A 25843-nucleotide genomic window follows, 5' to 3' on the forward strand; every position below is an offset into this window, starting at 1 on the left:
GGCTCTGTGCTGACAGCTCAGAGCCTGGAGCCTGCTTCAGATTCTGTGTCTCCCTCTCTCTGCACCTCCCCAGCTCTCTTTCTCTGTCTCAAAAATAAACATTAAAATTAAAAAAATATATATTTATAAAGTGAGCATTTTAGAAGAAGTATTTTTTTCCCTTGTCCTTCAGTTTTGCTGTACCTCTTAACCAGCCACCATTCAGACATCAGAAGGAAGGCTAAAAGCTAATACCATGTTGGCACATACCTCCCTCAAGGGCTAAACAACCCTTCCCCTTCCACCAGCAGATACCAACACATCATTTTAAAAGAGTGTTAGCTGATATCATATACATGCATATCTTAGGGAATCTATGCAGATCAAGTTTAAAACATCATCTCTTCTGATACACTGGAAATAAAATATATTTTTTTATTTTATTAAAAAATAAATAGAACCTTTTCTTCTGCAACATGGAAGATGTTCTTTTGAGGATCTGTAACTCAAGTTTTTCTTTTGTGTTAGTGAGAGTAGATGAGATACAGAGATGGTGAGTAAACCTGATGGAGTGGAGCCCAGGGTTTCCGTAAAACAACTACCACGTGGGTCTGGTTGAAGCTGGTAACCAAAGGGTTAACAAGACCGGGACTAATCCACAGCTGCAGACTAAGAAGTGTAGCTGCAACCTTTTGCCCAGACCTTTTTTGTTTGCCTTCAAATTTCCTTGAGTCTCCTCCTGGAGAGAGGCAGCCCTGAGGCTTGTGCTCCCGTCCCCTCCTTTGACAGCCTCTGGAATAAACCCTTTCCTTGCAACGTACTCCATGTCTCCAAGTGATCGCCTTTGCTGTGCATTGGGCAGATGAACTTGGGTGCGGTTACATGGTGAGAACTAGGTGATCTGAGATGTTTCTGCCCAGTGGTTCTGTTGTTGATTTTATTCTGAGTTTAATTCCATTGCCAATTTCACTTCATAAACCCCAGAATCTGTTTCAGAAGAGTCTACTTCAAAGCGGTGCTTACCACATGTGTTTGACATCAGCCACCATCAGTGTGCCATTGTCTAAGTATGCCTAAGGCACTGTGCATTGATGTCTAGAACCAAAATATCAAATTGCTCTTGTGAATCTTTTTTTTAAAGAAATGAAATGATATGATGAAATGAAATGATAGAAATGCCAAAAAACTGAAGGCATAGCTTTCTCTTTCCATGCAAATTTAAATGTCCTTCCTGGTCATTTCTGAGCACAGTTCAGTCTGTTTCCATCCATTAATATTTACATGCTCCTGTTGAAATAAGTTAAAACCACTTGTTTTTGAAGCAAAAACAGAGATCTGTTAACCCCTAGACACCTTGGCTTTTTTTTCCTTCTGCCTCACCTCTCATTAAAATGTCTAGCTAGTACAGATGAAAATATTATTGGATTAATTAATTTTCCTTTGCCTTTTAAAAAATGTTTGTTTATTTTTGAGAGAGAGAGAGAGAGACAGAGAGAGAGAGATACAGTGTGAGTTCAGGAGAGGCAGAGAGAGAGGAAGACACAGAATCCAAAGCCGGCTCCAGACTCTGAGCTGTCTGCACAGAGCCTGGCATGGGGCTCGAACTCATCAACAGTGAAATCGTGACCTGAGCGAAAGCCAGATGCTTAACTGACTGAGCCACCCAGGCGGCCCTCCTTTGCCTTTTGTATTTATTTAATTCAGAAAGTGCTCTGTCAGGATATCTTCTATGTTTTCAGGAAGAGTATACTACATATGAGATACTGAGTCTTTGGAAATACTGCATAAATAAATCAGTACATGAAAATCAGCCCGAGATGCCTGGGTGACTCAGTTAAGCGCCCGAGTCTTGATTTCAGCTCAGGTTATGATCTCACGGTGAGTTCAATCTCTGCATTGGGCTCTGTGCTGATAGCGTGGAGCCTGCTTGGGATTCTCCCTCTGCCCTTGCCCTGTGCTCTCTCTCTTTCTCTCTTTCTTTCTTAATAAAAGAAAATCAGCCTGATAGTTTTATAACATCTGAGATCTTGTGGTTTGTTAAATGTACTGAAAGCTTCTTCTTAGAAGTTTCTTCAAGTAGAGTTTCTTCCAAGAGCTGCTGAGTGAGAGGGTGGGATTTTGGCAAAACTCTAAAATAAGGCCCTCTCTAGTTGCATATCCTTGATTGTAGTATTAGTTTGTATTATTGTTTCTTTGTGAAATCTAAATATATTTTAATATGGTTATTAATACAGTTTTAAAATAACATGCAGGTACAAGTCAAAAGAAGATTGCATTTCCCTAAAAAAATGATTATGGTCAGGAAGAGAAGTTAAGGAGCATATGGATTAGGTAATGGTGGGGGAGGTTCTCTTTTTTTTTAATGTATAATTTTAAAAAATACACTCTCAGGTTACCTATGGAAGCCTGACTAATTCTCTTGAAGAAATGGAGAGATCTAATTCTCAATTGCTGGGGCACCTGGGTCATTCAGTCATTTAAGCGTTGAAGTCTTGATTTTGGCTCAGGTCACGATCTCACTGTTCAGTCCGTGGGCTCTGCATCACGCTCTGCACTGACAGCACGAAAACTGCTTGGGATTCTCTTTGTCTCCTTCTCCTGTGCCCTCCCCTACTTGTGCACATGTGCTAAAAATAAACATTAAAAAATATTAAAAATAATAATTCTCTTTCACTTAATTTCTGTGGTTTTATAATTTGTTTCTAGGTACCAAAGGAAGAAATAAAGGAGAATTTACAAATCTTCAAGGGGTAGCTGCGTCTACAAGTGGAAAGATACTGATTGCAGATAGCAACAACCAGTGTGTACAGGTATGGCCCCTAATTATGTACCTTTACTTACACGATAAAACATATAGTTGCCTATTTTCGTATTTAAGAGTTAAGATCTACAATACGAGGAAAGAAAGGGAAGTTTATAAGAGACTTTCCTTCAGCTAGAGTTTGCATGGTCTGACCCTGTAGTCATAAGACAAATGTTCTTGGCTCTTTCTTCCTCACTAATTCCTGTGCTAGTGCACATTCCAAGGGATGTCATTTGTTTTGCAGATATTTTCCAATGATGGCCAGTTCAAAAGTCGTTTCGGCATACGAGGACGCTCTCCTGGGCAGCTGCAGCGGCCCACAGGAGTAGCCGTGCATCCCAGTGGGGACATAATCATCGCAGACTATGATAATAAGTGGGTTAGCATTTTCTCTTCTGATGGCAAGTTTAAGGTAAGATTCAGCTACCAATTGGCTGCTAAGCAGTAGAGAGAAGGATTAGGAAACACAAGATGAAGTTCAACAAGTTTTCATATACAAAAGGCACGCTGACTTTGTTGGCATCTAAGTTTTATGGAGAGTAACAATGATATTGTCATAAATCTCATATATTCAAAATAATGGCTTCATTTTATAAGGCAGTTAGGTTCAGTGGCTTTTTTAACATATCATCAGATTTCCCTAAATTCAATGAAGAGCAACTGAGAGAAAAGGGTACTGAAGAGGCAGTTGAGATTTCCTAAATTAACCTACAGATGGTCATGTATGAAGTGCCTTCTACTTTCTCAGGCCTGTGATAGATGATATGGGAGAAAAAGGATTATAAAACAGGGTTTCTACCTTTGAAAACCATACAAGCCCCTTGAGGGGAAAAAAGACACCAGAAAGGGTATAAAGCAATTTGTGTCAGCCTCGAATTAGTCATGCGTTGTTAGGTACAATCTGAGAACCTAGTGTTAAAGTGTATAATACAGGAATCTGAAGGACAAGAAAATGGCGGCTGCAGAGAGAACAGGTGAGTCAAGCTGCACTTTGGGAGGCGTCCCATCTTTTGACAGATTTGCTCATCTGTCTCTGCATCAAGAAAGAGTATAGAGCGCCCTCTAGTGATAGCAGAAATCTCTTCTGAGGTGTTATCAATGAGTATTATGCAGCCCATTTTTTGCATTTGCTTACAAGATTATTATGAGACACTTTGTCAAAGGTGTTTTTGAAGGCCATATGCACGGTGCCTTCTGCATTGCCCTGTCCAGCCTGCTGGAAGCTTCTCTTTCAGGTGACGTGAATTTTCACTTAGATCAACCCTTCAGAGTCCCTGCAGCTTTTAACTAATGATATAACTTCCTTGAGCTTCGATAGTCTCATATGTCATGTTTGGATTTTAAAAAATCTCTTTTGTGGGATTTGGGTAAGGATTAAATGAGATTTAGTTCTGGATTTTATATGTGCCTCATATGAAATAGGCATCTAAGAAATGTTCTTTTCCATTGCTTCCAGTAACTCTGTCCCAAAAATGAAGTCTGTTTGATCAGCTGTGATTTGGACGTAATGACCTCATGCCAGCACTTGGTCATCACTTCCTTGTCTAAATGTTCAGAGATGATTCCCTTCATAATCTATTTTGGAATCTTGAAGATTACACAAAGTTCACTCAGTTTTGTCTTAATGGAGGAATTTATATTTTTCTTTTTAAACTTATTGAATCACTACAGTCACCTCATCATTTTTATTAAAACCTATTGTTTCCATAGTTATTAACCCACAGATTTGAGCTACTATTTTGTGTGGGGCAGGATCTTTTCAATCTAGGAGAATAAAAAGCCATAGTTTTTAATTCTGCCGTATTACACACAATTGTTCAATTGTCTTTTTTTTTTTTAAGTGTTTTTATTTTTTTTATTTCTGAGAGAGAGAGACAACATGAGCAGGGGAGAGACAGAGAGAGAGGGAGACACAGAATCTGAAGCAGGGTCCATGCTCTGAGCTAGCTCTCAGAGCCCGACGCGGGGCTCGAACCCACGAACCGTGAGATCATGATCTGAGCCAAAGTCGGATGCTTAACCAACTGAGCCACCCAGGCGCCCCATTGTTCAATTGTCTTTGAGGTTTCTTTGTTCCCCTAGAAATTTGATGACTCCGTATGATAGCCACGTACACAGAAAGGTCTCTTGCCTTTGTGTGTCTCCGAATCCCTCCTCTTCTTCTGTATTTTTATAATTAAATTTGTAGTAAGACATACCCAAGCACAAGAACTTTAACATGAATAGAAGGAAAACTATTCAGTGACCTTTTGAAAATATCCATCTAGTTTGGAGACAACCCAAACTTTCTTCTTGTTATATACTCCAGCAAAATCATGGCCTGTCTCTCTAAATTCATATATGCATGCTAAAATAAGCATTGAAGCAAGAGTTTTATATATCTAATATACTGAAATATTTTATATCCAACATATTAAAACATGTTGAAACAGGAGTTTTATATCTAACAGAGAAGGGCTTCCTGAATTATGCATTTTTTACTCCATGGTTCAATATTTTGTATGTAGTAGACACTCTTCCTGAAAGATTGGATCCTCATTGTTGGAATACTACTGTTTGTAATTGGAGTAAACAAGAACACTCATGCCCTCTAGAGGATTGAGGGAATGGATAAGGTATAGTTTCAACATACCCCTTTGTTTTCCAATAGGCGAGTGGATTGAGGATAAAGGGATAGTGAGTGAAAATGCTTTAGTAGTGTAATGGGGCCTCACCCAACCGACCATATGCATGACCATTTACTCAGAGACTTATTTTCATTGGGATTCAGGAAAATTATACAGGTGCTCAGAAAGACAAACCTTTAACACAAAAGTGAATTCTTTGTATTTGTTCCTAATAGTTCTAGAGATATAAAAGCTTATCCCGTTCTCTTTCTTTTACTCGCCAAATTCTTAGCCCTAATTTTCATTCCTCTCTGCCTCTAATTTTTTTCTTTCCATCTTTTTGCTGGTTTATGTCTTCCAGCCCATCTAGGAACCCTTTGTGACCTGGAACAGATATAGAGGCCTCTGGCCACCGTATTCTAAAATCACCCCTTCCTCAATTTATGGACCCCAATTGATGTTAAGTTAAATACTTTTATCTAACTGTTCCAAAGCCAGGGTCTGAAGTATCTCTGCTTACTATCCTATTTAAGACGGGACACATTGTCAGGCCAAATGCAGTAACTCTTATTTCACATGGTAGAATCTAGCGCAGCTAAACTGGGAGTGATAAAGTGAAAGTGAAAGGAAAAGAGGTTTTGGCTCAACATTTAAGGTTTTTTTGTTTTTTGTTTTGTTTTGTTTTGTTTTGTTTTGAAGACCTAGCTCTTACTACATGGTAGAATGGCAGTCATCCTTTATTTTCTGTTTTTATTCTACATAATTATCATCTGCTTGGTATTATTTGGCTGAGTCATTCTAAGTAACAACTAGTGTTCATAATGTTAGGTAGTAGTAATATTCTTGCTGTAAAAATCAGAGTGTCCTCTCTTCCTTTTGATCTCTACTGACATATCTTCCATTAAAACATGAAAGAAAGTATATAATTTCTTTAAACCCATTATGGTGTAGCCTCTGATCTCTGAGCTAGATTGCAAAATGAGAATCAAATTTATACAAGATTCCCTTGCAAGAATCTCATTGTTTCCTTCCTAAGTGAATATGTCTCTTAGCATCAAAGAGATCAAATCTGAATCTCGTTTATAAGCTTACAAGAAGACAAACGGTCTGAACCCCGACTATGAAACAGTCCCTATGCCTCTCTGCACATGCCTGCGTGTCTCTGTTAGGAAGGAAGGTAATTCTGAGGGTCAGGTAGGATATCACCTGAAGAGTGGAGAGAAAGAGATTGGGTGCCATATGCTGTCTTGGCACTCTATCCTTTAGAATCCACGGGACCCAGGAGGTAAATACAGTAGCTGCCATTTATTTTACAGACAAGAAAACTGAGGTTCAAACTGGTAAAGGACAGAGTGAATTTTGCCCTGAAATTTGGATCCTAGGTTTGAATGACCTGTGTTATATAGGAGGAAAAGGAACTAGAAGAGGCACCTGGATGGCTCAGTTGGTTGACCATCTGATTCTTGATTTTGACTCAGGTCATGATCTCACCATTCATGGGTTCAAGCCCTACACTGGGTTCTGCACTGGCAGCCCAGAGCCTGCTTGGTATTCTCTCTCTCTCTCTCTCTCTGTGTGTCGCTCTCCACTCAGTCATTTGCACTCTTTGTCTCTGCCTCTATTTCCCTCCACTCAGTCATGTGTGCTCTCTTTCAAAGTAAATAAACAAAATAAAAAAAGAAAAGGAACTAGGAAATCAGGAGGTGTTAATTTAGGTTTCATTTTATTTTTAATGATGGAAATGGAAAGGTAAACTTGGTTTAACATTAGTTGAGTTTAAGATGATAACTTGTAAAATAAGCCAGGACTAAAGGTATGGATTTGAGTCTTTTATGCACAGAGGTGAAAATTGGTGCCATAGCAATGAGATCTTAGAAGAGGTATATAGAATTGCACTATCCAGTTTGGTAGCCACCAGCACAAGGGATACTGAGGTCTTGAAATGAGACTAGTCTGAATTGCGATGTGCTGTGCATGTGTGTACACACTGAGTTTCAAAGACATAGTAAAAAAACAAAGTGAAATATTTCATCAATAATTTTAATATTGATTATATTTTGAAATAATAACTTTGAGATATGTTAGGTCCAATATAAAATGATTAAAATAGTTTTCTTTTTTCCTTTGTGTTTTTTCGATGTTGTCATTAAGAAAAATCTTAATTACATATATGGCTCATGTTGTATTTCTATCAGGCAGCACCAATATAGAGAAAATAAGGAACCTAGGGTAATGTAAGTTTTTTTGAAATTAAAAATTTTAATTATAAAGTAATACATGCATGGGCGGCTGGGTGGCTCAGTCAGTTAAGTGTCTGACTTCAGCTTAGGTCATGTTCTCACAATTTGTGAGAACCCACATTGGGCTCTCGCTGACAGTGCAGAGCCTGCTTGGGATTCTCTCCCTCCCTCCACCCCCCACTTGCGTGCACTCATTCTCTTTCTCGGAAAATTTAAAAAAAAAATCCTTAAAAAAGTAAGTATTTAAAATAACCCTAGTATAAAATGAAAAGTAGGAGTTTCTCCTACCACCACTAATATCACAGGTTTCTTACTGGTCTCTTCCAGGAATATGTGTGTGTACATATATAAACACATTTAACTCAGGTTGGCTCTTACTGTACTCACTGTTCATTACCTTGCTTTGTTTAATAATCTATCTGAGAAGGCATGTATAAAAACACATAGAAATCTACTTGACTCTCTAAGCCTCTGTCATTCTTGCATCCCGCTCACTTACCAGGCACTCCTTCTGGCTGCTGCTTCTCCTTCCCTGTCTGTAGTGACCTGTCACATTAAGTTTTTGTTCTCTATGGCTTCTAGGACAGCCCATTTGAATTCTCTCAGATCTACCAAACATTCAATACCAGGCACATCAAACAGGACTCAGTGAATGTGTTTGTCTCTGTAGTATGACTGAGACACCCTGAAGGAGAGGGACTGGTCTTACTTGTCTTTGTCTACTCGATGCCTGGAGTCATTCGCCACAGAGTGGGTATCCATCATCCACCACGTGTCTGGAGAATTAGTAAATGAATCGGTCAGTGAGTAAAGTACTTTATAATGGAGCTATAAAAGTAAAGCTATAAGACAAGCATCTCATGGCAAACAGGCGTGTATATAGTCTACTCAGAAAAATGAGATGTCACATTAAGATGTAAAATGCCTATGGTATGTGTTTGATAGAAATCCAATGCTTTTCTCCCATTTTAAAATACTGAAAACTGGAACCATTCAATCATCAAGGTTACCCTAAAAATGCTAGACTTTTAAAATTAATGTATTCGGCAAATACTTGTCAACTACCTGGTTAGGCACCAAGAAGTATGCTAGGCCCCGAATACACAGAAGTGGATAAAACAGACATGACTCTTGCCTGCATGGAACTTAACAGTAGTGAAGTTCAATGGCAAATACTTGGCAGTTTTAATATTATGATCTACAATAATGATGATGATAGCTTCCGTTTAATGACTACTTAATATGTGCTATATTCTACAGTAAACATTTTATCTACATTGTTTTACTTAGTATCTATTCCAAAAATGCCTTTGGACGTTACCAATATAAGGAATCTGAAGCTTTAAGGAAATGGAATCCATTTGTGCTATACCATATGTGTCTAAAACAAGCGATAGGCATAGAACAATCTTCCTACTCCTGGCCCAGTGATGTTTTGCCACAATGCATTGCATCTTTGCAAGGGAACTGTGACCCCAGTTAAGGGCACTCTAGACCATTCTCGGTGGTGATCCTCTTCAAAAGTAAGGATTTCACATAAATCTTTGTAGCGGATAATGGATGTGACAAAAACAGGAGATCATTGTGACACATGAGTAGCTGTGCACTTGAAGGTTCAAGTAAGTGTTGACTAAAACAGATGTCTGTCTTCATGTTCAGTAGTGTTCTAACCTTGATTTTCTATACTTTTTCTAACAGACAAAAATCGGATCGGGAAAGTTGATGGGGCCCAAAGGAGTCTCCGTGGACCGCAATGGGCACATCATTGTGGTGGACAACAAGGCGTGCTGCGTGTTTATTTTCCAGCCAAACGGGAAAATAGTCACCAGGTTTGGTAGCCGAGGAAATGGGGACAGGCAGTTTGCAGGTACACTTGATGGTAATATGTAAACCCCCTTTTTTATGCTTCTTCTGCTCACATTTGCATGATGTTGGAGCATGTGGAAGATGCCTCAATCCCCGGTGTGTTTCCTGGCTCTGGGAAAGATACCGGGGATAAAATCTAAGCAAAAGCATGGTGAGCTGCTTCTCAATTACTCCACCCACAGGAAGGCGAGCTGCGGTCCGTGGGTGGTTTCTGTTGGCAGCAGTTTACAGCTCCGACGTCCCATGTTTGAATGTTAATATTAAGTAAAACATAAAACTTAAGATAACGTATCTTTAAAATAGAAACGTTTGAGGAACCGTGGCGTAACTCCAATTTCTTCCTAGCCGGAGCTGTGTATAATAAAGAGCTTCTGAATGAGAATTTTTTTCACCTTTCTAGGTGATGCTAAGAGAGCAGGACTGTAGAAAATTTGCTGAGTACAGGAAGGGCAGTTCTGTTACTTCTCTTTCTGGTGTACCGCTTTGCAAGCACAAGCTCACGTAGTTTTTCACATCTGCAAGAAGAGGCTGAAAACAGCATATTAAATTTTCTTTCTGAAAGGATGCTTTCTGCATTTGACAGTAATTTGCATCATCATTTTTGTGCTTTGTCTCCAGTTCTGCCAGGTTCTAAATGTCACCCCCAATTCTAAAATATGGGTTTCCGCTCTACTTTTTAAAAAGTAAAAAATATCACATACGGGAGTCTTTTTCCCAGGACTGAGAATCAGCACATCCTTCCTCAGTGCCCACTGAGGGCCCTAAAAGGGACTAACATGTACTCAGGGAAGCTGGCAGATGTGACTTTCAGATGGTGCTGCGGAGAATGACTTCTGATGCTTCTTGCTCGTTCCACTTCATTAAGGCTGCTGGCACTCTTAGCTTGATCTAAAAGAAGCCAGAGTAGACAGTCCTAAGTGCATTATGATAGTGGGCCCGTGTCATCTAGAGCCAGAGGCCCAGCTGAATGATCTTTCAAGAACCGAGGCTGTGATTCTTTGTTCTTTCTTAAATAACTAATATGTTAAATTTTGTAACTGCTACGTTGTTGTAATCATTTTTATTGTTAATAGTCGTCACATCTGTTTTTCATCTTTCTTGCAGGTCCCCATTTTGCAGCTGTAAATAGCAATAATGAGATTATTGTTACAGATTTCCATAATCATTCTGTCAAGGTACTATAAACACACCAATTATTGTTCACTTTTAACTGCTTACATTGAGAAATCAGGCTCAGAGGAAATAATGTAATACTCCCATTACACACAGGAACTAGAGGAGTTAACCCAAAAGAGTAGATTTCGCTTCTCTCTAAAGATGCAGGTTTTAATTTAGACGCACAGACTTGGAAGAGTCAGAAAATCGAACAAAATGTGGTGGCGACAAGCTTTTTAATTTGAAATAGCTATAAATGGAGATGACTTAAAAATTAAATTTGAAAAAGCAGTTGCTTGAACTTAGAGAGGCAGAACTTTCCGAAGCTTAATATTTTGTTGCTATTCAAAAAAAAAAAATGGGGTGCCTGGGTGGCTTAGTCGGTTAAGCGTCCGACTTTCGCTTAGGTCATGATCTCGCGGTTCGTGGGTTTGAGCCCCGCGTCGGGCTCTGTGCTGACTGCCAGCTCAGAGCCTGGAGCCTGTTTCAGAGTCTGTATCTCCCCCTCTCTCTCTGACTCTCCCTTGCTCACGCTGTCTCTCTCTCTCTCCTAGAAATAAATAAAAGAAAAAAATATTTTGTTGCTATTCAACAAAAGATGACTTTTTTTAATTATCTGCATCCTAAGACCTTTCAAACAAAATTAGATACTATAACTCCACTACCTCCACAGATCTGGGGAGGGAGAGAGTCCTAGTATACATTCCTACAGATGTTTCATACTTCAGAGAAGGCTTTCACACAATTTGATGTTCCCTAGGATACAGTGCCTCTTCCCCTCTACCAAACAGCATACTACATCTTTCTCACTAGGTGTAGGCAGAAGAAAGATTTGACATTTATTATGAGCAAATCAGGAAATCTGGAAATGAATCAGAACAAATTTCTCATTTACTGAAATGAAAAAATGTTTAGTTGCATTCCAGACCATGGTTCCCAGGGTGCAGTGCATGGTCCACTGAAGCCATGCCAGGTGGCCGTGGGCAGTGCGCCGGCAGACATTTTCAAGAATTACGTGTTTATTTTTAGGGTGACCCTCTGTTTACAGCGAGTGTTACTGGTTTGCACTTATAGAATGATATAAAGTTTCCCTTGTAAGTAAATTCATTAAAATTTTTTAAAGTGAGGCCATTTTAAAGGGAAGATAAGAAGGAAACAGCATAGGTGGCATATGCCAGTGACTAAAGTTTGTACTTAGAGACAACCATTGGGCAACCAAAGTTAAAAAAGCAATTTGTCATTGTTGGAGACTGGAATAGCTACATAGGGATAGGATTTCAACACCCAAAGGCACTCTGTCTTCTGAGTCCATCACTGCTTCATCTCCCCAGCTCCTCCCAAAAGATATCTTTCACCTGAGTAAATGGAATGGTTTTGAGCTTTTTTTGGTGGGTGCAAAGTGTAGAGCACAGTGGGCTGTGGTGATGGGGCAGGAGGAGGGGAAAGGATGCCCACCATTGCTTACTTCTCAGGCTGCTTCCTGCCATGTTGTCTCTCTGGAGTTGCTGCCGTAGTGGTAGAGCTCATTCCCTACTCCCCCCCTCGGTCTCTGCAAGCTGCAAGTTCTCTCTCTGCAGGAGGTGTCTTGGTAAAGGGAAGAGGACTGTGGGAAGAGTAGTGGTGGGGAGGAGGGAAATAGCAAAGAGGCAGTAGGGACTGGGCTCTAGACTGGCCCCCCTGGGGTGGGGGGGAGGGACCCCTGTAACAGTCCTGTGTGATGAGCTTAACGATAACATAGGCTGTCCTCAGACTTCCTATCCTTCACTCACTTTATAGAGGAATCATTTAACTACAGGGCATTTAACCAGAAGATAACTCACGTAGATCAGCAAAGGCCAGCAAACGCCTGGCATAGATGCTGCCCACTCCCACGGGAGGCCAGTAATATTAAACAAGTTGCTCTTTTCTACTAAGCGCAACTGTGGCCTCAGAGCCTTTCCATCCCAGTGCTCCAGGGAGCCTCTATGAATGACTGGCACTGGTATGTGAGAGGACTCCTAGTTACCAGCCCCGGCTGACGATGTAGAAGGAAATAAAACATATGTAAGTAATCAAAATGCAAGGCAGATAGCGATAAATTATTGTTTTCATAGAGGTACATATAAAGTTCTATAAGTATCCAGAAGAAAACAAAGAGCAGATTTCTGTAACTAAGACTATCAGGGAAGACTTCCAAGTGGAGGTGGTCTTTGAGGTGAGCAGAATTTTGAAATCAAGAAAGGTTTATCATCAAAGTTATAAAAACTTGCTATAAAAACTTGTTACAAATAGCAAAGCTGTAAAAACTATTTCAGTTCATGCGTCTGCCTCTTAATATGTTTTCATCTGAATAAATTACAAGCAATTAAGTGACATTTTAGGTGGGAAAAATAGAAGCTACGAGAAATTTGTAATTATTAAGATTCTGAAAACTCTTCAAGTTTTCAGTACAGCAGAGGTAGATTATTTTAGTAATTTAAACTCAGTTTTCCTCTTATTCAAGAAAACCAGTGTGTTTTCTGTTTGACAGCTGTTGCCACATAGCTTTTATGGAATAGCTGGGCTCTTGTTTCCCATGTAACACATGGCAGCTAGCAGTGGTACTGGATTTGATTCACTTCTCTGTTGGTAAATGTAAAAACCATTCCTGTAGGTCAGGGCTAACCAATGGTCTAGTTCTTTAGCTACCTTTCGTGTGTATTTTCATTTTGTGGCAAAACAACTAAGACTAAATTTGGCATTCAGCAGCATTACAAAATGGAGCAGAAGCATTTGTGCTTTTTGTATTATGCCAAGGAAAGCATGCTTCCTCGGAGAGAGAAATACAAACAAAAAGATTATTGGTAGAACTTAATAAGGGAAAGAGCAGAAAATAATAATTTGTGTCCTCACCAGGATACAAACAGTCTCATTGGCCCTTAAAACAAGAATGTTCCGTGTGAACGGAGATAAAAGAGTCAGGAAAGATTTTTAGACATCACATCTTAGCCAGAGCTGGTTCTTGTCTTACCGTTTCCAAAGGACCAAAGAGGTAGCTTGCTTACTTTGCAAGTTATGTAATTAATTCAAGAGGCAAGATAAATTTTTCTTTATCTTAAAGGGAGGTTAGCCTTTAAAGATGGTTGTGTCTCCCTTTTCTTCTCCAGTGTACATAATTAAAAGAAAGAGAGTGATTTTAACCTTTCATGATCAAAGAGATAGCAGTAAGAGAATCTGTGAAAGACCCCGAGATCGTTCTCCAATTAGGTCTGTACTCGGATAGTGAACTCCCTCTGTTCCACATTTCAGGAACCTTTATTCTCGCGGTGCTTTGCGTGTAATACTTTTTGATTTGTTAATGAGTCCTTCAATGTATGTAGGCTGCATCATAATGGAAGCTTAAAATTATATCCTGGAGATATTTCACAACAATTAAATATCATCTGAGTCATCAAGATAAAAGTGTGCTTACTATAGTCTTACAACTAACCACATATTAAAAATTTATTTCTCTCCAAATCAATAATCTGTATTTGATACGTATATTGTAACACTCCATTAATAAGAATATTTAATTAACCACAACAAACCATTGCTGGTCTAGATCAGATATTAGAGAGTTTGCTTAAGAGTTCTGTGTAGCTTCCCACTCCTCTCAGCCCCTCCCCTCAGTATGCCCCATCCATCAACGCCTTAGGGTCATATAAACTGTCTATTTTCACTAAATATACATTCTGAAAAAATATATTTAAAAAGCCTTTCTCTTATTCCTCTCCTGTGTCATTACACACACACGTACACTTTTCCCTTACAAGTGTGAAGTCCAACTTACTCTTTCTCGTTTTGACTTTGTAAAATGGTAATAAATTCTGAGCACCTGGCCTAACAAAAAGCTCCAAGGTCCTGATCCAACTTTGATCATCCATCGTGTTAGAAATACAATGCTTGTCCTTGAAATTTAGCTATTGACTCAAAGGCAGGAAGAATAATACTGTTGAAAATTATAGCTCTACTTTCTTCTCCTGCCTTATATTCACATAGATTTTATAATTTATACAAAAGCATTTTTCATATAAGTATTCAATAACCAGATATGAGCTAGGAATAAGAAGTGATTTAACACAGGATAAATGAAATTTATGTAGTAAATTGGGGAACCATAGCGATATGGGGGTCTGCTTTGTAGATTTTTTTCTTTTTTTAGAATGCTTTAAATCATAGGTCTTGTAATAAAAGGTCTGGTCAGGTACATATATTTTTTTAAACTCATAATGTTGGCTCAGCTATTTTTAATTCAAAATAAAATCATTTAAAAATATCTCATACAGGTGTTTAATCAGGAGGGGGAATTCATGTTGAAGTTTGGCTCAAATGGAGAAGGAAATGGGCAGTTTAATGCTCCAACAGGTGTCGCCGTGGATTCGAACGGAAACATCATTGTAGCAGACTGGGGAAACAGCAGGATCCAGGTAAATGAAAATGCTAATGTATTTGTTTAGCGTGATTGGTGGTTGTTCAAAGTGAAGAATTGGCTGTCTCTCAACTGGGATGTTTTCCGTTCTTCCTTGATTAGGTCTTCATAGACCATAGGTAACCTCGCCAGAAGTGCTAATCTAAGCAGGGTGGAGTGGAAAAAACATCAACAGGTTCCCAGAGTGAAAACTGCTGATTTGAGAATTTTTAACATAAAAGTGTTTGTGGATAGAACTCAAGAGGTCCATTGAACAAAAATATTATATTACTATTTTTACTAGCTTCCAACTAAAAACCGTCGTTTTCTCTAATTGTGAGTGTAGGCAACAATCACTATAGTTTTAGTAACACCTATGACTTTGTCACCAAGAAGAATCACGGTTGCAGTGGTCTTGAATTATCACGTATGCCCATCACTCTTTCAGAACCAGTCAGTATGAGATCCATCACCATTTCTTATTATTTAATGTGTTGGTCGAAAAAGCACACATATTACTATATCACAGTTTTGTACAATTTTGATAACTCTGTTTTAATATGATTGTTTTCCTTTATAATCCCATGTAGTTTTATGCATTTAAAAATATTATGTTGAGGGGCGCCTGGGTGGCTCAGTCAGTTGAGCGTCTGACTTTGGCTCAGGTCATGATCTCACGGTTCGTGGGTTTGAGCCCCGCGTCGGGTTCTGTGCTGACAGCTAGCTCAGAGCCTGGAGCCTGCTTCCAATTCTGTGTCTCCTTCTCTCTCTGACCCTCCCCTGCTCACGCTGTCTCTATCTCTCTCTCAGAAATAAATAAAAAAATTAAAAAAAATTCTGTTGAATAACTTTGAGTCAAAGAGGAAGTCTTCAAGAAAATTTAAAAATATATCGGCCTGAGTGAAAATACAAATATAGCATATCCAAGTTTGTGGTGTGCAGCTAAGACAGTCCTGAGAGGGAGATTCCTCCCCCCCCGCCCCCAGCTTTATTGAGATATAATTGGCATATACATTGTGTAAGTTTAAGGTGTGTAATATGAGGATTTGATACACTTATATATTACAAAAGGATTACCACCATAGCTTTAGCCAATACCTTTTGTCACCATTATTACCATTTCTTTTTGCGGTGAAAACATTTAGATCTACTCTCTTAGCAACTTTCAAGTACATAAAATTGTTTTATTAACTATAATCACCATACAATGCATTAGATCCCCAGAACTTAATTCATCTAACTGGAAATTCATAGCCTTTGACTAACTTCTCCCCATCTCCCCCACTCTCCAGCCCTGGTAACCACCATTCTACATGAGAGGGAAATCACTGGCACTGAGTGCTTACATTAGAGAGTCAGAAATCACTAATCCGAGCTCCTATCTCCAAGAGCCAGAAGGAGAGGAGCAGAACAGCCTGAAAGCAAGCAGAAGGAGGGAAATAGTGCAGATAGCATCCGAAATCTGTGTAGTCCAAAGCAAATAATAGAGAGGGTCAGTGAAACAGCAAGTTGGTTCTTGGGAGAGATCAATAAAATTGACAGACCTCTAACAATACTGATAAAGGAAAAGGCACAAAGCGCTAATATCATTATAGACTTTGCAGGCATATGGAAATTCTGTGAACTCTACATGCGTATCCTTGACAATTTAGATGAGATAAACCAATTCCTCAAAAAATACAAATTCCACAACTCAACCAATATAAAATAAATAACCTGACTACCCCAACAACTGTTAAGGAAATGTAGTTCATTATTTTAAAACTCCCCAAAAATAAATCTCCAGACTCAGTTTTATGGGAGTATTCTACCAAACTGGGTGAAAGGTACACAGGATTTCTCTGCACTATCCTTGGATAGATTCATAGATTCTATGAATCTATAATTATTTCAAAATTACAAGTGAACAAAAATAGTTTTAAATGTAATAATGAATTTAAATAGGTTTTCATGGTTTAGGGTTAATGGTGTCATGAATGGCATTTGGCATTTTATTTTTATTAAAAAGAAATTTTTTTTTTGAAGGAGAGAGAGTGAGCAGGGGAGGGGCAGAGAGAGAGGGAGACACAGAATCAGAAGCAGGCTCCTTGCTCTGAGCAATCAGCACAGAGCTGGATGAAGGGCTCGAACTCACTGAGCTGTGAGCTCATGACCTGAGCCAAAGTCGGACGGCCAACTGACTGAGCCACCCAGGTGCCCCGACATTTGGCATTTTAATGGAGTATAAAAAATGATAAAAGTGGTTACATTCTGGGAAAAAAATGTTTAACCTTATTTTGAGAAGAGGTCTGTAGTCTTTGCCAGGAAAAAAAAAGTGATTTTTCTCTAAATTAAGAACAAACGTTTTGAATCCTCAGACTAAGAAACACTATTCTTTTCTCACTTTCTCTGTGTAGACTCCCACAAGAATCTAAACACATCTGCAGACAGGGCTGTTCATCCTTGCCAATATGGCCCTGTGCCGAGTTTCTGAGACCTCAGAATGCACTGGTTAAATCAGGTAGCATGCAGGTATCATTGTGAAGGCAGCAGTCGTTAGCTGTTTGAATCTGATTTAAGTATTCACTTCCCAGAAAAAGGGTTCAGACTGTAAATGCTTTTATTTCTCCATTATATTTATCTTGCTTAATTATGCTAGTATACATCTACATTTGAAAGAGCCATTCTATTGTGATGGAAAGCTAGAAGCCAGCCAAGAACCAACTTCACAAAGCAGTTCTGTAGAAGATTACAGATGCTTAGCTGTTTGTATTGTGGCCCTCCTAGCTCCTGCAGAGTCTCACTGCCTTGTTAAACACCTATGGGCCAAATGGAATGGTCAAAAGAAACCAGCCCAGGCCTTGTGAAAGAGAAATGTTCCTTGTATTCCATCATGGAAGAAGCTTCCAGCCCAAAAGAAAACTACTTCATATCCAAATGTGCATGTTTGTGGGGCACCTGGCGGGCTGAGTTGGTAGAGTGTGTGAATCTTGATCTCAGGTTGTGAGTTCGAGCCCCATACTGGGTGTAGAGGTTACTTAAAAATAAAATCTTCTTTAAAAAAACCCCACAAATGTACATGTTGAACTATTGACTTTATAGCTCCCTCTTTTCTGAAAAGGAAAAAAAATGAGGGCACCTGGGTGGCTCAGTCGGTTAAGCATCAGACTTGGGCTCAGGTCATGATCTCAGGGTTCATGGGTTCAAGCCCCGCATCGGGCTCTGTGCTGACAGCTCGGAATCTGGAGCCTGCTTGGGATTCTGTGTCTCCCTTTTTTTTAAATTTTATTTATTTCTGAGAGAGAGAGAGAGCGCGCATGAACAGGGGAGAGAGAGTCAGAGAGAGAGGGAGATACATAATCCAAAGCAGGCTCCAGGCTCTGAGCTAGCTGTCCGCACAGAGCCTGAGGTGGGGCTTGAACCCATGAACCATGAGATCGTGACGTGAGCTAAAGTCGGACGCTTAACCGACTGAGCCACCCAGGCGCCCCTCTGTGTCTCCCTTTGTCTCTGCCCCTTCCCCACTTGTGTGTGTGTCTCTCTCTCTCAGAAATAAACATTTAAAAAAATGAAAAGGAAAAAAATGATCTTTATTTTCTCATTGTATATTGTGACTCAGAATCATTCCTCTGTGGTCTAGTTGCTGGTTTTTATGTCTTACGATTGGGAATAAAAGAGGGATGTGAAGTTGGAAGTGCAGAAAGTGAAGGCCAAGAGTCAGAAACAAGGGTCCTTCATTTTCAGGCCCCACTGAGGGCTATTCCCCTCAAACTGACCACTATAAAAAGGTAAATGAGGTCTGGTGGCCAGTGGCACGCTCCTTGTCAGTGACTCTGAGGGAGAGAGAGTGAAAGGAGAAAAACCAAGGTAAGTGGAGGGAAGGATCAGATATATGATAGTGACCTAAACAAATCCGTTGGGTTACACGCATGCCTTTATATTGACAGTATTAGCGTCAAGGGTTTCTGACTCCTGTTTCATCATATTACTATAACTTTTCCTGTAACAGTCTGACTTTGTATTTTTTATAGGTTTTTGATGGAAGTGGATCATTTTTGTCCTACATTAATACATCTGCTGACCCACTGTATGGCCCCCAAGGCCTGGCCCTAACTTCAGACGGTCATGTTGTGGTTGCAGACTCTGGAAACCACTGTTTCAAGGTCTACCGGTACTTACAGTAGGGGTGCGCAGCTGGACCCCCCTCTCCCAAAGGTCTTGCACTATAAACTGGAATGGATTTCTCAACGCGGGACCAGATTACACTAGACTTTTCATGCTAGAAGGAATCATTGGTGAACTTTCCGAGGTGATTTCTGAATGTAACAATTTCCTTAAAAACTGCATATCTGATTTCTGTAATTCGCCTTTAGGGTTTGAAAGAAAGAAATCCCTTCTACTGAATCTATGGAAACTGCAGCGTTCCACACCTGTGAACTATGGCTTCTAGGACAGGGATTTGTGTAGTTGAACTGATTTTGCAAATCAAACAAGCACTAAAAAAAACCTAGGATGTTTAAAGGTGTTTGTTAATCCTGTGAATGGTAGCTTTTGTGCAGAGCCTCCAAAAACAAAACAAAACAAAACAAAAACAGAATCTGTTGTACTTTATTTAACTTCAATTACAAGACCCGGGGGATATTCTAATCTCACTTTTACAGTCGGTATTAACTCATGCAACATTTTTTGGTTATCAATAACTATATGTAAATTAGGAGAAAATAAGACTGTCTTGCAAAACCCTCCTAGGTGTGATGAGGCAGGCCTCTTGAGTTTAGCGCTTAAAAACCACCGCACATATCCTAGCCTTTCTGGGTTAGATCAAAGATCCTTTTTGTATGTTCTTCTCACCTTTTCTCTCCTGCTCCCCTTGTATCAAAAAACAGAGTCCATTTTCAGGGAAACCTGAAGTTCCTAATGCTTTGAAAAGCATATTACAATAGCAGTGCCACCTCTTGGTTAACAAAGGGCCCCCTCCACTCCAGTTAGTGCACTGGCATGTAATCAAGAAAATGTCAGTCACATTTTATGTGCCATGTTTTCTAGTTTCTCTCCTCTTCCACTTCATGAAAGCGAAAGCTTTACCTCCTGCAAAATGTCAGCACGTGTAGTAGGACACCAGTGTCCTAGGACAGAGAGCCATAAGTAGCCCTTTGGAGGACGGATGGTGTCAACCAAAGGCATGTGATTGATTAATGGTCTCCCCTTAGAAAGCAAGTGTTACCAAAGTCGTGTTATCTCGAAAGCATTACAGGTAAGGGCATGTTATGGTTATTTATCATTGTCTAATGAATAGTAGAGGCATTAAAGGACTATGTATACATGATTAGGGTAAGGTAGAATGCATCATATATATATATATATGTATAGCTGAACCTTTGGTTTATTGAAATAGGCAGCACTCTGAAAGACAGAAGCATCGTCCACCACATCCCTTTACTGCACAGTTTAAAGCCGTCCCGGGTAGAGCAAGCCCTAAAACAGGCTTAATTTCACCATTTCCAATGATGGTACCGGCTGACTTTTAGTCAGAAAATGGCCTTCTGTGCTTTCAAACACAAAACAAAACAAAAACAGGTTGAAAGAAAAAGAAACGTTGAACTTGAATTACTTTTAGTTTAAACTAAGTATAAATGGGTTTTGAGAAATGTGACAAAAAATTTAGTCAATTGTTAACCTGTCATCAATATTATAAGGTAAGATGTGGTCTACTTCCACTGTTTAATTTTCTACTCAGTTCTACCAAATAGGATGTCGTGTTTGGCATCTTTGATGACTTTGGGATCTTTTTCACTGAAAGCACCTTAGAACTGTACTATAAGAAAACATTTCCCATATGTATCATTATATGTGATGTTTATTGCTTATTAATTTATAACCCAGTCATTCTCTTATATATAGGACTTGTTTTAATTCAGAAGGGAAATCTAGCTACTTCCAATTGTCTATCAAGTTTCTTATGCCCAGATTGACCTCTGAAAAAATGTTTTCAGGAAGATTGACATGTAGGTTTAGAATTTTTTTCTTTTTTCTTTTTTTTTTCTAGTTAGGTAGAGTTTTCAAAATATTTGAGACTGTGATAAAGTTGTAAAATTCAATAACATTTTTAGGATGTTAAATAAGATACTAGTTCCTAACATCAGCAAACTAAGTCTTTGAATTTAAACGTTCGTGTTTAATGAGTGCTTACTAGATGCCAGGCACTATGCTAGCCACTGGGGATACAGCAATAGACAAAAGAGACAAAAATCCCTGCCTGCTTGGAGTTTACACTCTAGGGGAGGGACATTTACTAACCTTCTGCATAAAAGATAAGCTAGACCCTTGATAGGTCCTAGACTGTTTAAAAGAAAACCTTTTAAATTGGTTAAAATAATGTTTGTTTGTTTTCACAAGTAAAAATGTCTTCCTGTTTAGATTCTGTCACAGGCTCTTGGTCTTAAAACTAGTTTACTTAAAAGAGTTTTTTTGCACAACATTGAAATTGTACTTGTGAATTTAGAAATTAGCTAGCCATCCTACCGTATCAGACTGGGTATCTCAATAACAGATTGAATACAAGGCTCTTTTTTTTTTTTAATCTGTCAATATTGGCACAAACTGGAATGGAAGAATAGATAGTTTGATTCAGACCTGTTCCACTATCTGTTACTAAAACACATGCTGTGGGCACTCTAAAAAACACTGTATTTCCCCCCCAAAATATGTAATCGTGTATGTTAAAGTATAGATAATGTTTCACATTTGGATACATATGAGCATTTACTGTATTTCTTAGTGAGCATCTTTGAGGAGGGAAAGTGCTGCTGACAAGATAGAGTAGACAAGATTTAAGTGAAATTTTGTCACATTCTATGGAAAATGGTTTCTGGTAAACTGAGAAGGATATTAAAATAAGTGATTTTTTTTTCCCTGAGCTCTCATTATTGTTTGATTTCTCTTTGTCAAGTGTACAGAATCTGTCATACGTTCATGATAAGTAGCACTGAGAAATTACCCATTCAAATATCCCCTGGGCACTTAACGGCAGAATATTGCCGGTTTGAATGTAAAGGTCAGTGACAATGCATTCCCTCCAAAACAGACCTCCCCTGCTGGACTTAGGGGACGAGGTGACTTGACCATCCAGAAACACATGAATAAAAAGCCTTTATGACTGTTCACCATTTTTTAAATGGTACTTAGTATCTTGGTCAAACTTTTGTCTCCCGTAACTAAACAAATGCCCAAGTTTCCTTATTTTAATTTACGCTTTGACTAGATTTGAGACAAATAAATACTACAGGTCCATGCAACTAGGACAAACTTGCTTCTACTACTAAATATACAGGGTATGTCCTCACATGGAGTTGAGCAGTTCACTAGCAAGTGTCTGTGGATCCGTAACATTGAAGGATTCACATAAATACTTTGCTAATACTTACTGAGTTAATTGGAGGAAATAGCAAATAAACATTAGGTAATGTGCAGATTACTTCAAAAGGGAAAAACCTTTTTGTACATTTGGACTCTATAGTATCCTCCCTATTCACCAGCTTCTGGAAAGGGAGGAGTGTTTTTAGTTTACTAATTTAAAAACAAGACATTTCCAGGTAGGATAAAATTGAAGCTATATGCTGAGAACATCATCTAATTTTGCTTAAAATCAAAAGTCGTAATACTGTTGCATTCTGTAAATGTTGCAGGGTTTTAAACTTTACAATTATTTTAATATTTTTGATAACTAGGAATCTAGTATTGCCATAAAGGAAACTAAGTGCCCATTAAAGATTTGTTTGGTATAAATAAATGATTTTTTTGTTTTGTTTTAAATGACAGTAAGCTACAAATCATGATGTTAATCTTAAACTTTCTGAAGATGAACTGTGTGGCAGTGATTGTGTGGTCTGTTTGTGAAGAATGTATGAAAGCTATTAATATTCTAAAATAGATTAATAAATTGGCTATATTGTCCCAATGAATGTACAGCACGTCCATTAACTTTCAAAAGCAACACAGCCTTAAACTCAATGCTTTTGCTTTATGACATGGGAATGTTCTGTCATCAACAGAGTGTATTCTTGTAATAGAATTCTTTATATCATTTTCAATTCTATAGCCTTTCAATCCTATGTATGAGTATGAAGGGTTTCTGCTTCCTTTGTTTCTTTTTAAATTTTGTACATTCCATCTTTATAGGTCTGTTTCATATGTTTTGTGTATAGAACACTAAGTCTTGCGCACTCTGACATTGATACTGATATATTCTCATTTGTTCTTTTATGAATCGAAATGCTGACTGCCTATTTAAAGAAAAGAATGAACGCTGTGCATCAAAGTGTTTGTATGTTCGTAGCTACATATGTACCACAGTATTTTGGATGCTTTAGTCTACAATGAAACTTTAAATTAATTCTGTCTTGAAACATAGGAGAAACAAGATTCATGTGTATACCTTTACCATGCACAAAATCTCAAATCATTATAATAAAGCTTGTTTTCTCCATTTCCAGGGTGAATGTTTATGTATTTTACATATTGTTTGCTTTTTTAGTAAAGGGAAATAAAGGAATGTTCTACAATATGGGGAAGATACCAATACCTCAACCAAACTGTTTATAATAGTGAGAAAAGCTTAGTGTAATTTTTGTTGTTTATGATGCTAATAGTCTGGTGAGCATTTAGGATGTATCTTAAGCAGGAATTTGGAAAATCATGACACATATGTCTAGCAAATATATTTGGAAGTCCAAATAGACCCTAAGCAATATGCTTATAATCCTTAAAGAATCACAGGACTGACCTTCTGGTAGTCAGGGTAGTCATGTTTCTAAGGGGTGAAGAACAAGAAAGGGACCTCACTATAAATATTGTCTTTAGGTTCCAAAATTTAATTAAAATAAAATTTATTACAATAAAAAAATTTAAAAGTTAGGAGTTTACTTATTTATAAAATGCTTTATTTTTGAGAGAGAGATAACACAAGTAGGGGACAGGCAGAGAGAGGGGGCACAGAGGATCCAAAGCAGGCTCCACGCTGAGAGCAGATAGCCAGATATGGGGCTCGAACTCACCAACTTCGAGACATGACCTGAGCTGAAGTTGGACACGTAACCAAGTGAGCCACCCAGCCTCCCCTACAATAAATTTTTTTTTTTATATTAAAACAAGTTTATGGCCAAGCATTTCAAGCATTGCTCATAACATCTAAAGATTATGTCCAGACAGTCCTCTGGAAGTTTCGTTGTAAAGGAACCTGATGATAAATGTACAAATAATAGGGTATCACTATATCATATCCTTTCAAAGAAGATAGTTTCCACTGACTTTTTTTTTTAATGTTTATTTTTGAGAGAGACAGAGCGTGAGTGGGGGAGGGGCAGAGAGAGAAGGAGACACAGAATTCAAAGGCTCCAGGCTCTGAGCTGTCAGGGCTCCAACCCACAAATCGTGAGATCACGACCTGAGCCAAAGTCAGATGCTGAACTGACTGAACCACCTAGGCGCCCCTCCACTGACTTTCTTGAATAATAAAATTTACATTAGTCTCTATTCATAATGTCAAAGTTATCATTTCAATGCCACTAACCTACAGGCCAGTATCTTCCCCATAAGACTTGAGGACAGATACGCTCTCAATTTTGAGTGGTGTATGGATTTGATATTTGGTCTTTTGTTCTCCTATAAAGGACACTTGTCTTTTTTCATTAATTATAAATAAGTCATGTCCTTACATATATGCATAGAACTTTTTTATTTATAGGCTTTTTGATTTTTCATTAAGCCTGGGGTTTTTATTTCGCCGTGATGGAATGAATACTAAAATTTATCTTCTTTGAACAGTGGAGGGACACAACAAAAATTTCTTGTTTTGTTTTTTTGGAGGGTTAAAAAGAACTTATAATCGATTGTAACTCTACAGGAGGAGACTAAGTCAGTCTTGGAAGGACAGATGAAAGAAATGAGAAAAAAGCCAAACATAACGCTACTGCTAATGCTAATGCTTCAAACCAGTGACTGTGAATATTAGTTTTATTTAATCCTGCTTCCACTCTTCACTTATTTTTTCTTTTAACCAAGCAGGCATCATTGCCATCATGGGCTGTTTGGAGGTTTTCAGAAGCAGAAAGCATGGCATTCCTGATAAAAGCCAGTTGCCCTATGTTTAAACATATCTCAAATTATCCTTTGAGAACTCATTTCACATAAAGCCAGATGCACTCCTTTCCAGAGCAGCCAAGTTCAATTAAAACTGCAGTTTATTATTTAGCCTAAGTAAAGAGGCAGGAAGGGCAAATGACATTCTATCCTTTCTCCTCCCTATTGTCTTTTTTTGTAGTTGCTGTCATTTAATAAATACCTAAGACCTAGTGATACACCAGGGTTTAGGGTAGGTGTAAGGGATGTAAAGATGAATGATAAAGCCCCATGATCTCCAAGAGCTTACAGTTTGTTTAGTGAACCAGGCCAGGTAATTATAATACCACAAGCTGCTTTTATATGCATTCATTAGCAAATATTTACTGAGTTTAGTGTGTTCTAGCCACTAGGGAATAGCAGCATGCTAAAAAGTCCCTGTTCTCATGGAGCTTTACTGGAATGAAACTTAAATGAATATATATTTATACATATATATACACATACATATATTCATATTCAACATGTGTATATATACATATATGTGTGTGTGCATGTATATATAATATATATTGGCTAGCTACATAATTTGTGGGAGCTGATGCAAAATGAAAATACAGGAACCCTCCTTCAAAAACAATATAAAAGGTTTTTTCCTTTTTTTCCATGGCCTCTTGACCTGTGGTGGTGG

General features: G+C 38.5%; 1 protein-coding gene across 3 annotated transcripts in view; it reads left to right on the forward strand.

Annotated features, from left to right (window-relative positions):
• The window catches only part of TRIM2 (tripartite motif containing 2), a 163187-nt gene extending 139664 nt beyond the window's left edge, over positions 1-23523 (forward strand). For all 3 annotated transcript variants that reach the window (XM_077770921.1, XM_077770922.1, XM_077770923.1), the window contains 6 exons: positions 2686-2789; positions 3027-3194; positions 9327-9495; positions 10599-10669; positions 14936-15076; positions 19068-23523. In XM_077770921.1, the coding sequence (XP_077627047.1) occupies positions 2686-2789; positions 3027-3194; positions 9327-9495; positions 10599-10669; positions 14936-15076; positions 19068-19220 (806 nt within the window). In that variant the 3' untranslated portion in view covers positions 19221-23523. The remainder of the gene's footprint in view (positions 1-2685; positions 2790-3026; positions 3195-9326; positions 9496-10598; positions 10670-14935; positions 15077-19067) is intronic.
• The last annotated feature ends 2320 nt before the right edge of the window (positions 23524-25843 follow it).

This window comes from Crocuta crocuta, unplaced genomic scaffold (genome assembly GCF_008692635.1).
Source record: "Crocuta crocuta isolate KB4526 unplaced genomic scaffold, BGI_CrCroc_1.0 scaffold166, whole genome shotgun sequence".
Classification (NCBI taxonomy): domain Eukaryota; kingdom Metazoa; phylum Chordata; class Mammalia; order Carnivora; family Hyaenidae; genus Crocuta; species Crocuta crocuta.